The sequence below is a fragment of the Molothrus ater genome, chromosome 11 (genome assembly GCF_012460135.2).
Source record: "Molothrus ater isolate BHLD 08-10-18 breed brown headed cowbird chromosome 11, BPBGC_Mater_1.1, whole genome shotgun sequence".
Lineage (NCBI taxonomy): Eukaryota > Metazoa > Chordata > Aves > Passeriformes > Icteridae > Molothrus > Molothrus ater.
The window spans coordinates 9,981,495-9,995,219 of NC_050488.2; the positions used below are offsets into that span (position 1 = coordinate 9,981,495).

Genomic DNA, 13,725 nt, shown 5'->3' on the forward strand with positions numbered 1-13,725 from the left:
AAATGCAGGGCCCCCTAAAGCTTGTTATTCCTCCTTCCAGAGAGGACAGTTAGGAAAAGCACTTATTGAGCCACTTGGCTTCTTCCTTTTCCAAAAGCTGGCTAAAAAACCTAAATCACAAATTGCACAAATCAGTCTGTTTACAGTATGGGACAGAGTTATCCCCAGAAAAAATCAAGGGAGCACAGTCATGAAACATTTAAACTAAAGCAACAAACTTTACAGTTGCAGCCAAAAGGAATTAATTTTTAAATATAAAAACCCAACAACAAAATGTTTGAGAAATTAGAGGAAAAAGTCCATTTGTTTGCCATCTCAAAATTACCCCGCTCTAGGAATAAGTGAACTAGAATAAACCAGATGATTTTTGAAACTTCACAAATAATGACAAAAGGGACAAAAATTAAATAGCCAGCACTTAAATGCTAAAGAAACTTCCACCTGAAACCTGCAGGGCAGAAGGAAAGGACACATCAAGAATTTTGCACAAAACAGCCCCAGGAGAAAGATGTCAGACATTGCCCTGGTGTTGGTTCTCATCCAGCTCTTGCATGTAACTCATCACATCTACAGTGACCTCAATTATTTCTGTGATCATATGTGTGATGACATAATATTCCCACAGCAACCACAGTCATCAGTGCAAGTCTCCTGATGAAAAATAGAACAGCAAGAGAGAAATCAGGCTGCTTTTTAGAGTGACTTCAAACACAACCAATATCATGGCTGAACTTCCTGCAACCAGTAACAGTATTTTAGGCAAATTTGCTTTCAAGTAGTGGGATATTTCTATTCAGGAGGAAGGCAAAATCTTACTCTAAGTTTAGAAACTCAAAGGGCAAAACAATATTGGGAATATCATCAGCTTTGAGTTTTGTTGTCTCAATTATCACACTACAAAACGACTGGCACTCTAATGGAAAGTTTTTGTTGAAGTGATGCATCATTACCCCACTCACCCTCTATTTACTTGTGCAGCACCTTTAGAATTGCCCAAAGGAATGGCCAAGATCCAGTTATTTTGGCAACCCACTACTGAGAGACCTTGGAGCAAATACAAATTGTCTTTATTTCACACTGACACACTCATCAGGTGTTTTGAGGGTACCAGTATCTCAGTCTCATAGGTGGGTAACCTTACTCCACAAGTGTTAGAATTCTAACAGTATCCAAGCACCAAAAGCCAGGCACTAGCTCCAAAGATGTACTTTATTTCATTATAAAGCAGATTTTATAGGCATTATTTCCTTTTGTGAACATCCATTGTATGGCCAGCAGGTTCTGCTTTGAGGACACAGGTGTTTGATAACAAAGATTCACCACTAGACCACAAAAATACAGATGCACAGAACAAGTGCTGCTTAGATACCATAGAGCAAATGGTCTAAACTGCAACCAGTTCAAACAGATATGACCAAAAATACAAGTACAGCTCCAGCCCAGCCAGAGCAGCATGCACAGACGTGGAGTCTTTTTATATTAAAATAGTTTGTATTGGGCTTCCTGGAAAAACAACAACAGAATCCCCAAAGCAGAGTTGTATCAGAACCCTTTCCCTCTCCTTTTAATGCCACTTTTTCACTGTCCCCATTTCACATCACAGTTGTGCTGTGGTGCATTAGTACTTCATAAAAACCAGAAAAAATATTCAATGTAGTGTGACATCATAGTGAATGGCTGACAGTGATCATTTCATGGATACTTCATCCCAATTCTTTTATTCCTTTTCCAATCGTGATCCTCATCCCGGGCATTTGACTTTCATTGATAGGTGCATCTCATTCCACATTTGCAGATTTCCCACGTGTTTGGTATCTGAGTTCAGGGTATTAACAAGGGTTTCTGGATGTCATCTGTGCTCCTTGGGTGTGTAACAGAGTCCCACCACTCCAGCAGGAACAGTGACTCACAGACTGTCTGCCCAACATGCAAAAATGCACAGAAGGCAGGTTGATGCAGCGTAAAGAAAAGTTCCAGCAGCCACAACTCCTCCTTCTGCTTTGCATGTTGTCCAATACTGATTGAGGAGAAGTGTATTTACAAGACTCATACACAAATATTTGCATTTGGTCCTAGGCACCTGATTAGTACTGACAACCTAAATTAAAATGGAAAATTAAGTTTTATTCTGGTCCATTACAGCCTTAACTGTAAACTCTCCATTTTGAAGGTGTGATCTTCAAAAAAGGAATCCCAATACCTTCTGAAAGAGTATTTTCCTACGTACCACTCAAATCCATGAGATTATAGGATGGAAAAGCCTTCTACATAAGCCCCTTAGTGGAGTTATCTGACAAGGGTTTCGTATCTAGATCTACAAAGACAAGTAGCATCCATTCTTTCCACTCTTTTGTGGTAATGAGACTCAAAATTCACTAGATATGAGTGATCAGATAACATCCTGATTGCTATGAGACCAGAATTCATTATCAAGGAGAGAAACTTCACCCTAGCAAAGAGCACAAGCAGATTTGCATCTAAGCAGCCATAACACTCATTCCTTTCAGCTGACATCAGAGCTAGAAGCACAGCCACTAATGGCAATAAAGACTAATTAGAAGGCTTTACAAAGTCGGTTTAACCAAGTTTTAAAGTAGCAACTCTTAGGCACAGGTTCTGGCAGAATCTAGATTTACCTGAGTTTTCTGCTTGTGGAGGAGAGGTGGTGGGAAAGGACACATTCCTTTCTTACACACAAACTTGAAAACAGTCTCAAGCCAATACTCAACAGCTGACAGTCTAGTGTAGTAATTACATGACAAAACATTTGGAATTATAGGTATTAGATTGTAGTAAAAAGAAACAACTGCCTTTCAAATCTGCCATACTGAAAAAAGAAACCCCTAACACATGAAACACCATTTGTGCTTAAACTGTAATTATGGAATTTGAGCATCAGATGGAGAGACTTTTTTCACCATTACTGCAAAGGAGCTGCAAAAACAAGTTAAATGGAAAAAAATCCCTTCCAAAAATTCATTTAACAAACATTAATTAAAACCTGTAAAGACTTCAGGTTACTAAATGTGAAAGGGGCTCAAAAAATTTTTAGGAGTCATTGAACTAAATCCAAGTCAGAAAACTGACTCTCCTAACACATAATTAAAAAACAATTTTCTTAAAAAAATTTTTTGCACATCTTCTTCATCAATTTATAAAATGCAAACAGTATGCTAGAAAAGTTTGAACATAAGGGAATGTGCTTTGGAAACATTATTAAAATATGTGTTTCTATAGAATGACACTATCAAGTTTATGATACTTCTTTTCCCCTGACTGGCTACACTTTGAGAATGTCCCTCCTCTCTTTCCTGGGTCCATGAGAAACTAGGTTTAGAAAAGAAGAGCTCCCATACTGCCAACTTCACTCTGTTCCTTTACAAAAATTTCAAAGTACTGATAAATGATGGTGACAGCGAGCAGAATTCCAGTTCCAGAGCCAATTGCCCCCAGGAAGTCTGCCAGCACAGAGAGGGCACCAATGCAGAGCCCACCAAAGGCAGCAGCTGTAGGGATGTACCTGGAAAACATGAAATGAGAATAGGAAAGGGGGCATTAGACTTTGTTTAGATAGTAACAAAAAAGTCAATGGCTGAATACTCACTTCCCTTGTGGGTCTGCAATCTGGATAAGATATAAAATGCTCAACCTGACTGGAGAAGAAAAAAATGCTACCCTAAGAGGAGAAGGTATTACAGTCCACCATGCAATTATGCACAAATATTAAACTCATGGCTACTGGCTCTTCAAATCATCTGTAGGTGATTGAAATCCAAAGTTACAATAACATTACCATAACACAAAGGGCACATAGGTCCTGCCCTGAAACCTGAAAACCTAAAGACATCAACCCCTGCCCACCTCTGCCCCTAGGAGATTTAAGTAACTACTTGTTTTAGAAGCAAGGTCTGCATGAAAACAGTCCTCAAGACTAGTAACACACAAAAAATTACAGTAAGAAAATATTTCTGGTTCAGCTTGAAGTAGTAAAGTACAGTGAAATGCTCATTATTAGCTACCCTGAGAAGAGTACATAAATAAAAAAAAAAAAAAGGAAAATAAAAGGTCCAGAATTTGAGGCAAATTCTTTAAATGCAAGGCATAAATAAGCTGTACTGTATAAGTCTTCCCTTAATGAGATAATGTTCTATGTCATATGCATGTGACATCAAAGCTGAAATAATATCTGAGTTCGAGGATCTAGAAAATGGAAGTAAAAGCAAACTTTGCCCTTTGTTTGCCCAGAACTCCTTGCATGAACAGCCAGTGAATGTGTAGCTCACCTGTTGAGTTCATGTACCATTGAAGTTTCTCTGTGGCCTCGCATTACCATTTGCTGTTCTTTCAATTGCTTGGCAACCTGCATTGAATCAAGGAATGGAGCAAGTAAGTTAAATGTGATTTGCCAAGGCCATGGAATGTAGTACTGTGGGAAAACAGAAGTAAATGGTGGTGGGGTTGGGTGCTTTTTGTATTGTTTTGTATTTTGGATTGTGTTTTACATTATTCATCTGAGTTCAAAATATCCAGTATTTTAACTTCAGATAAATTATAGCCACAGGCACTTTTCTACCTGTCAATTATACAAAGCTTTCTGGATAATTCTAGTCCTACTGAGAAAAGGAAAATTTGGATACTGGTAGGCTCTCATACAAATAATTCAATCCATGTTTTTCCATCTACCTTTCCCCTGATGAGGGTTTCATAGATGTTGCAAAATCATTCCTTGAAGTGTTTATTCCATTTCAGTTTCCTGCATTCAGTTGAGTCAACTATTTATTTGTGGAGCCACACTAGAAACTAGACTTAGAATCCCTTCTTGGAACATTCTTAAACTGGACATCTGCAGTTGCACAGGGTTACAGCAGAGCCCTGCAAACACTTTACTAACAACTGTGGGTAACAAACTCTAGCAGGGGAACATGAAGGTGCTCATCACCGACTCCATGTACTACAAAAACACGTTTTGAGATGAGTAAGATGCCAGCATTCCACTACACAGTGGAAATTTAATTAGTGATTTATCAACTTTTATTGCTGAACTTTTTTGCATTAACCTAAAATTATTTTACTTAGTATCAGGAAAAGGTATGAAAGCGTTAAAAACTGTCTACTCTGAATACTGGAATGGTTTACTCTGAAATAAAAACCTGACTCTACATGGCTGTGAGTGCCTCCCTGCATGCCTAAGAAGCAGCAAGATGCAAGTGCAAAACAAGAGAGTGCTCACACTGTTACAGTAACTGTGCAATTACTTATTTGTTAAAGAATGGATTGAATCATTCCACATGGCTGCCAAACTTCACCTCCTACCCCGAACCATACAATACAAATCTACCACAATGACAGCTATTTTCCATTTTGTTTTCCAACTCCAATTTCAGGGTGATATAGTTCCTGAATGTTAAATATCCTGTAGCAAATGGAAATTTTGAGAAGCTAGCCTCAGGTACATCAATGCACTGCATTATATTCTCCATTGTCAGTGCACTCTAGTTAAAAATAACAACCTCTAGTTAATTTTCCCACAAAGGAAGCTCAGAACTCTCTGTGTCAGGAATGGCTGTCTGAGCTTTACCTGCAAGTTTCTAAGTGGCAACTGCCTTGCATACAGTGCACCTGTCATGTGGCACTGAAAGAGCTTCTACCTCTCCTGTTGCCTTTCCTGCTCTCACACTGATCACATATTTCTATGTTCTAAATTTCCTAATTCCAATTAAAGCAATTTAAGTTTTGATGTTGTTTTGAAAAAGCAGTAAAGAAATCAGGAAAAAAAGTGATAGATTAAGACAGAATGGGTTTCTCAATTAAAAAAGGACACAGTCCCTGTTTACACAAACAATGAATATTACCAACAATATTACCAGCAGTTTTCAGAAGAAAGTCAGTCTCATTCTTACAACTGCCCATCTGTTTTCATCATGTAAGCTCACATAATTTGTCATTTTAAACTTACATCTTTGGCAGAGGAGCCAGAGACTTCAATCCATGTCTTAGAGAAGAATGCACAGGAGCCCAGCATAAATACAATATAAACAACTGCATGTACAGGGTCCTCCAACACTGAAGAAAAGGACTCTGGAGGTGACAGGTAATAACAGAGTCCACCAACTGGATAAGCACGAGCAGGGCCTCCAGAAGATGTGTCCTGGAAGAAGAAAGCAAGCAGTCAGTCACCAATCTTCTCACTATTTCTTAGCCATTAAGCCAAGTCTTAGAAAAGTTTGTATCACCTTTGTGTCACTTTGCATCATTACTACTAGAGCAGCACATAAATTTACATTCATTACAGCAAGCCTCATATGATACCATTAGTTCAAACTAATTATTAATTTAGGAGTTTCAGTGTGTATGACCACCTATCAAAGTGTGTCTTCATATTGAGAGACCATCTCTTCAACCCCACATTCCAATGGTGCCCTTGTATGATGTATGCAAGATGAGAAGGAATACTCACAGACCAGGTGCCCAGCAGGCTGACCAGCAAGTTGCCACTGAAGCGGGCAGAAAGCATCTGGGAGATGACATACAGGTTGGACACCAGGGCAGACTGGAGAATAATGGGAATGTTGGAAGTGTAGAACAACTTGATGGGGTAGGTGTTGTACTGGCCCCGGTAGCGAGCAGATTTGATAGGAAGATCCACTCTGAAGCCCTGCAAAGTTTTCAAAAGAAAGTCCCCCATTACATCTGGATGTGAACCCAAAAACTGCAAAACTGCGTGGTTGTCTAAACACACAGTCACACACAAGAAGGTATGAAAGATTCAGACATCAGAAGAAATCTGAAGTTTCAAGAAGACTGAACAAAGCATCCAGGAAAAGAAACATTACAACTTCCTATATTCTTCAGCAACAAACAGGCCTAAAAACTTCAAAGTGTTTCCCAGTAAAAAGCAATAGCATTTGGGTTAGACAGTATCACATGCCTGGAGTATTTTTATTTGGTTTTTTGTTTCTTTTTTCAGAGACCAAACTAAGCCTCAAGCCTTCTGTGTGACTATGGTAAGTGTAGAAATTGATTAAGAGAAGGCAGAGTATAATAAACATCCAGATGCTGCATGTACAAAAATGAGCCTTGTGAATATATAATTGCAGAAGGAAGCAAGTTTCAGACCTACTTCCATACAGTTTTACAACCCTCATTATTCCAACTGACCTGGAAGTAAATGACAATTGCAAAGACAAAGATGGTGGCGATCAGATTCATGAGGTTGGGAAGGTTCTGACGGTAAAAGGCCTCACGGAGAGCTCGGACTTTGTCTGTGCGAGTAGCCAGAAGATGGAACAGAGCAATGATGGCTCCCTCAAATTCCATGCCTTGGAAAGGAAAGGAAAAGCTTAGGTGAGCTGTGATTATCTTCAAGTTTCAGTGTTTTGTCCCATTAAGCGTATTTCTGAACTACAGGATTCAGAATAGGATTGCTCTGAGTCTTTTGCATCTTGAGCATATTTTCAGACTTTTATATTGTCTCCCTTCATATCAGCTATGTTATTTCCAAATTTTTTTTTAATACTCTTGTAGTGGCCTAGAAACTAAATCATAACCCAGCACAGGATAACTCTATTGGTCTCTAGAAACACTGACAAGCATCAAGTTCTTTCCTTCCTCCTCCTGATCAAAAAAAAAAAAGTAAACTTACAAGGAAGCATCAGACTTTCTAGTGTCAGTTGTGGTGAGACACAAGTTATTGTTTGGATTACAGCAAATAGCACAACCTCACTTCTGTTTTCTACAATACAGCAGCAAACAGGATCTCCAGTGGAGTTTGGAGAAAAAGGTCTTTAGGGCAAAGTGTAAAAAAAGCAAGGAGCAGAAAGAAACAGCGAATAAATTTGGTCAGTAAGTTGGACAGCAGCCATAATACAATGGCAGTCAACTACTGCTGACTTCTAATGAAGGCACTGTAAGAAACTCAAGTTCAGTAAATATCCTGTGAAATACTACAAATTGAGAAAAAATGTCTTTGTGCTTGCACTTTGCACAGCAGCACCTGCTGCATTAGCAAGATTCACTACACAGGCAGGATGGTAGTAACAGCATTTGGCATTAAGTTAACATTAAAAAAAAAATAAAAAGATGTTCACTTTTATTACAAACTATTGGTAAAGAGAACAGACTCTGCGCCATATTACCTCGCCCAGTGTTCACTGTGGTGGGGCTGAATGCTTTCCACACAATGGTCTCACAGATATTGGTGGCAATGAAGAGAGAGATGCCAGAACCAAGACCATATCCTTTCTGGAGAAGCTCATCCAAGAGCAGAACTATCAAACCAGCAACAAAAAGCTACAGTAAAAAAAGAAATACAGCATTAGTTTCATGTCTTTTTCATTTTGTTAGGAAAAATAATGTGTATTAAAAGATTAGACTATATGTGAAGAAGCAGGTACACTTGGACCTTTCTGCTCTGCATGAGGGACAGCCTGTCCATAAAACTGATTCTTTGACCCTTTCAGGGAAAAAGTAGAGAAGATTAGAAATTACCTGGATTGTGATAAGCAAGCAGATACCAGCGCCCATCTCAGATGGGTCTCCATACATTCCAGTCATTACATACACAATGGACTGTCCAATGGTAATGATCATTCCAAACACTACAGAATAAAAGAAAAAGTATGTATTTGTCCTGGATCCTTATGTCAGTGTGCAATTAGAGAAACAGAAATCACCTTTTTGTAGAGGATCTTGGTCTCAGCTGAGATAGAGTTAATTTCCTTTGTAGTAGCTGGTAGAATACTGTGGTTTGGATTTTCTATGGGAATAATGCTGATAACAGGCTGATGTGCTGTTCTTTTAGTTGCTGCTCAGCAGTGCTTGCCCCAAGTCAAGGACTTCTCAGTGTCCCCTGCTCTGCCAGCCAGCAGGTGCACAAGAAGCTGGCAGGGAGCATGACCAGGACAGCTGACCCTAAGTGGCCACAGGGATATTCCATACCCTGGAATGTCAGGCTCAGCAAACCAGCTGGGAGGATTGGCTGGGGCTGATCTCTGCTCAGGAACTGCCTGGGCATCCAGCAGGTGGTGAGCAGTGCATTGTGCATCACTGTTTCTCTGAGGTTTTACTTCTCTCTCTCCTTTTTGTTACAGTTGTTGTTATTGTTATTATATTATACTTTGTATCAGTTATGGAACTGTTCTTATCTCAACCCACGAAGTTTACTGTTTTTTTTCCTCATTCTCCTCTCCTTCCACAGGAGAGTGAGCAAATGTCCCATGTGATACTTAATTGCCAGATGGGGTTAAACCACAACATTTGGGAAGGAATACATAAGTCACAGGGTGTTTAAATTCAAGAGCAAGTTAACATTGTTGTCTGAAATCTGGCACTGAAAATAGAAATACACACAAATAGTTCAAATGCACTTAGAAGCAAGTAGGTTTGGTTACCAAAGGTTGCTTTAGATACTGAAAACTCTGAGGGTGTCAAGATATTACTTAGCAATTTATGATTTTTCCCAGTACACATATCAATAAATAGTGTACAGCATCAAATATCTACAAAACACCCAAGTTTTTCTGGAAGTCATTATCAACTGACCAGAGACCCCTAATTGATGAGAAAAACCAATGCCTGGAGCTGCAAGGTATAAACAGCTACAACCAACATCTTAATCACTATGAAACACTCAGATTAACACTGACTATCACAGTTCAAAAGCTGAGTCTCCACAGTCTCTACATTGCTTCACTTATCTGGGGAGATTACAGCAGCAATGCCAATGGCACTGACTCTTTTCCTTTTCACACCTTTCTGAAGCTTAACAGCCAACAAGGCAGAGAGCTGTCAGTCAGAGACTGATGAAATGCAGGTATCTGCAGCAGAACATGACACAAACCCACAAGCCCAACTGCACCACTCACTCCATGGTAAATTCACTTTCCACTGTCAGGGTGAGATACTCTGAACCACCAGTGCTCAGCATGAGCTGTTACTCACATTTCTGGGCTCCATTGAAGAGAGCTCTGTCCTTTGGGGTGTCACCAACCTCAATTATCTTAGCACCTGCCAAGAGTTGCATGATGAGCCCTGAGGTGACAATGGGTGAAATGCCCAGCTCCATCAATGTTCCTGCCAGACACAGGAAGAACAGTGAAGTTCAAAGTTAGTTTTTATCAACCTTTACATCACAATGGTGAAGATCTAAAACTCCAAATCTATGTAAAAATTATCAATGTTAACAAAAGTTTATTAGAAGTCAGTTTGACATGTAGTACTCCTCAGTACCTCAAAAATACTGTGTTCAGTGAAAAAGACTTTTGCTGTCAAGAATAGATTTACTCTACATAAAACAAAGTATGATATAAACTGATACATCAAATGATATAGAATCATAAAGACCATTCAGGAAACTGTTACCATTCTTAATTCATAGCTGCATTAGAAAGCTTCCCCAAGAAACAGAAATTTATATGAACTATCATGAATTTTAACCTTCACACCTGCATTAGAAAGCCTCTACAAGAAACTGAAATTTATATAAACTACTATGCATTTCAATCTTCTGTGTGTCAGACTCAAAGAAGTCACCCAGGAAACCACAGCACTCCAGGAAACACAAATGATTTTGAAACATAAATCTTGAAGATTGCAACAGCAGCAATGCAGGTAATTAGGAACTGTCTCTTCCCTAACCATTTCCCTCCAAAAAACAAAGCTAAATTATTGTACATATAATAGATTGCACACAGTCAACCTTATACTCATTTTGTCTAGAAAGTTGTGCCTTCCCCAATGCCCCACTGATTTATGACTTTAAGTAATACAGAAAAATTACTTTTCACTCTTCACTTCAGTTTTTATATTCATTACAATGGAGAGGAATGCAAGTCCAAAACCATTTTGATTCAAGCTAAAAAAGGTGCCCTCCTGGAAGCCTGACCATACCTCTGTTGGATGCCAAAATCACTCTCATCCAGTAGAAAGGATCTGCAGAGTCTGATGACATAATGCCAAACAAGGGAATCTGCATTTCCAACCAAGAGATTAAATTAGAGACTTCAAAGCACGCTTTAAACATTTCAGCTCTTCCTTAAAAAGGGAAGGAAACATACCTGGCAGCATACTAAGAAGATGAAGAGTGTGATAGCTGTCCATAGTACCTTTTCCTTAAACTGAATCTAAAGGAAAAAACACAAAACCAAAAATCAACAACAGATGATAAAGCTGTCAAGATAATAAGACCAAGTCCATCAAGCAAACTTTCATAGCAGCACATTTGATTTTCTTGTGGAGGGACAAAGTACAGAACACCCCAAAGAAAACAACATACTGTTCATCCCCTTCATTCCACATAAGACCAAGGAAAGCTACAAAGCTTTATTCAAAATTTAATCCAAATATAAAAGGCTTATGTCAATGCAAGGTAATTCTAGTACTTCCACAGAAATCAGTCTTACATTTTCATGAGTAAGAGCTTATGATGAGAAAAAAACAGTAATAGGGAGCAGTTTATCTCAGCAAATAATCTTAGATTAGAGCTTATGAAGCAGAGATTTTCAAGTTGTGGCTTTAACTTACTCTGGTTTACACTTCAATCTGTACTGCCTTCAACATCTCAGCATGCACTGCTGTGACATAAACAAATCTGCCCAACCCCATTTGTTCTTGTACAACCACATCCACATGAGATGCACCACACACGCACTCCACTAAAAACAGCTGTACCTAAATCTGCCATTCTCCCCTCAGAGAAGAAACCCCAAATCCCACAAATGCAACCCCTGATTTTATATCGCACAAATACAAACCTAGGAAGTAAATTTTATTTACCTACCTTCCGTTCTGGCTTTTGAATTTCAGGCAAGATAACACAGAAGGGCTTGATCACTTCAAGAAATTTTACTGTACAGAAATAAGTTAAAAGACAAAGTGAACACACAGACACAATGCACACCGGAAAAAGCTCAAGCTGAATTGAATTTGAACATGTACTCTATATAATAAAAGTCCCAATTCTGGAGAAATTTTGGTTGGTTAGTTTGGGGCAGGGTGTATGTTTTATATTATTAAATTCTTACCTGTTCTAATTACACAGAGATTCAGCTAACATGTTTTAAGTACAGTATGGACTAGGAACAGAATTAAAGAAAGTCGAGTGTTTTCCCATTTCACCAAGTAGGCTGACAGCACCAAACAACTTTGGTAATTGCTTTACATTAATTTATCAACACCCTCGAACATTTATTTCACGGTAGCTTCTCCTCAGCCAGATATTAGAGAAAAAAGCACCTCGGGTATTATATATAGAGCTTACTTTTGAGCCATACAGTTTAAGAAGTCCTACACACTTTCAGGCCATACAGATTAACAGTTCCTATCCATGCAATTAAGAAACCTCAATTCAAGTCAGTCTACAGAACATCTCATGCCATGATCCTCTCCTAGCCTAAAAGACTTAGGTTACAAGTCTGTCTTAAAATAAGCATACAATGAAGAGGGGATTTGCAAAGTCACAAGTTCTCCCATAAGCAGAGAGTTATGAATTTGAAGAGTTAATTCTAAATCTGCTATGACAAATTTAGGGTTGCATCCGTATTTTGGACTGATTTGAACTAAGAAGAGTACAACAGTGCAGAACTGAAATTACTGGTGTCTTTCCACCTTTTCATGGAAGGCTGCAACTTCAGCGGCAACTTAAGACCAGCCCACAAAAGATATTTTCTTAATTTCAAACGATTATGTCTGAAAAGCTACATTGGACCGCAAAATTCAATTAAATTCAAATCAAGGGTCTCTCCAACATCTATAGTAACACAGCAATCGACTAAGACGCTTTCCAAGCAGCTTTTCCTGCAGGTTCACACATGGATCGATCCCTGTAACTCCTGTGACACTGTCCCTGAGGGGTCACACCCGAGGTGACATCGGCCCCCCCACCCCGGCACCCTCAGCCTGGCGGGGCCGGCCGCAGCGCCCTGCACGGGGCACACGGCGCCGGTTCCCTCCCCGCCATGAGCTCCCACCCCCGGCAGCGGCTCTTTCCCGGCCAGAGGGGAGAAGCAGGAGCCCAAGGGGAGCGGCGAGACGAGAGATCCCCGGTACTCACTGCCCATGGCGGCGCCGGCCGAGCAGCAGCGAGCGGCGGCCGCGGCGGGAGGGACACGTCAGGCTCCGAGCGCAGCCTCCCCTTTCCGCTTCCTGCCACGCGCCGCGTCCGCCGCCGCCGCCGCGCATGCGCCGGGCCGCGGCCGCACCGCCCCTCGCCTACAACTCCCATCATGCTCTGCGGTCAGGGAACACAATTGCCCCACGGCGCGGGTGCCGCCCATGGCGGCGCGCGGCTTGCCGGGAGTTGTAGTCCTGCGCTTACCGCCATCTTGATGTGGTGTGGGACTGGCTCCTGTGTGTCGAGGAACGCGTGTTTTAGCTACCAGAAAGCGTAGCGCTGGTTTAAGAGGTTTCAACAGATCAATACATAAATAAGCAATTAAGTTAGTTTCCTGGTTATGTGTTTCTGCAGTGGGCCATTGTAGTCCTTGCTGTGCAGTAAGAACCTCCTTGTACCCGCCACATAACGAGTGCGTCATATGGTAGAAAGAGCAGCTGTGTGTAAATGCCTCAGCTCCTCTGGCCATTTGGAAGTTATCCTTGTAGGTAGTTCTCTGGACTCTCTGGTTAATGGAGATACAAGTGGAGAAATACTCTGCTTACCTTTCATCTCTGGAGAAATCACTCTGCATATCTCACACAGGTTTTCAGATGAGTTGAATCATCCTCCAGATG

The 13,725-nt window shown here is 40.3% G+C and overlaps 1 protein-coding gene across 1 annotated transcript; it reads right to left on the reverse strand.

Annotated features, from left to right (window-relative positions):
• Positions 1–1,190: 1,190 nt before the first annotated feature.
• SEC61A1 (SEC61 translocon subunit alpha 1) lies at positions 1,191–13,130 on the reverse strand. The gene is made up of 12 exons (XM_036391107.2): positions 13,049–13,130; positions 11,777–11,844; positions 11,055–11,120; positions 10,888–10,966; positions 9,940–10,071; positions 8,488–8,597; positions 8,136–8,289; positions 7,159–7,319; positions 6,458–6,655; positions 5,957–6,148; positions 4,284–4,360; positions 1,191–3,520 (listed from the first exon to the last, which is right to left on the reverse strand). The coding sequence occupies exons 1-12, from the start codon at positions 13,053–13,055 to the stop codon at positions 3,334–3,336; spliced, it is 1,431 nt and encodes a 476-aa protein (XP_036247000.2). The 5' UTR covers positions 13,056–13,130; the 3' UTR covers positions 1,191–3,333.
• Between the last annotated feature and the right edge of the window lie 595 nt (positions 13,131–13,725).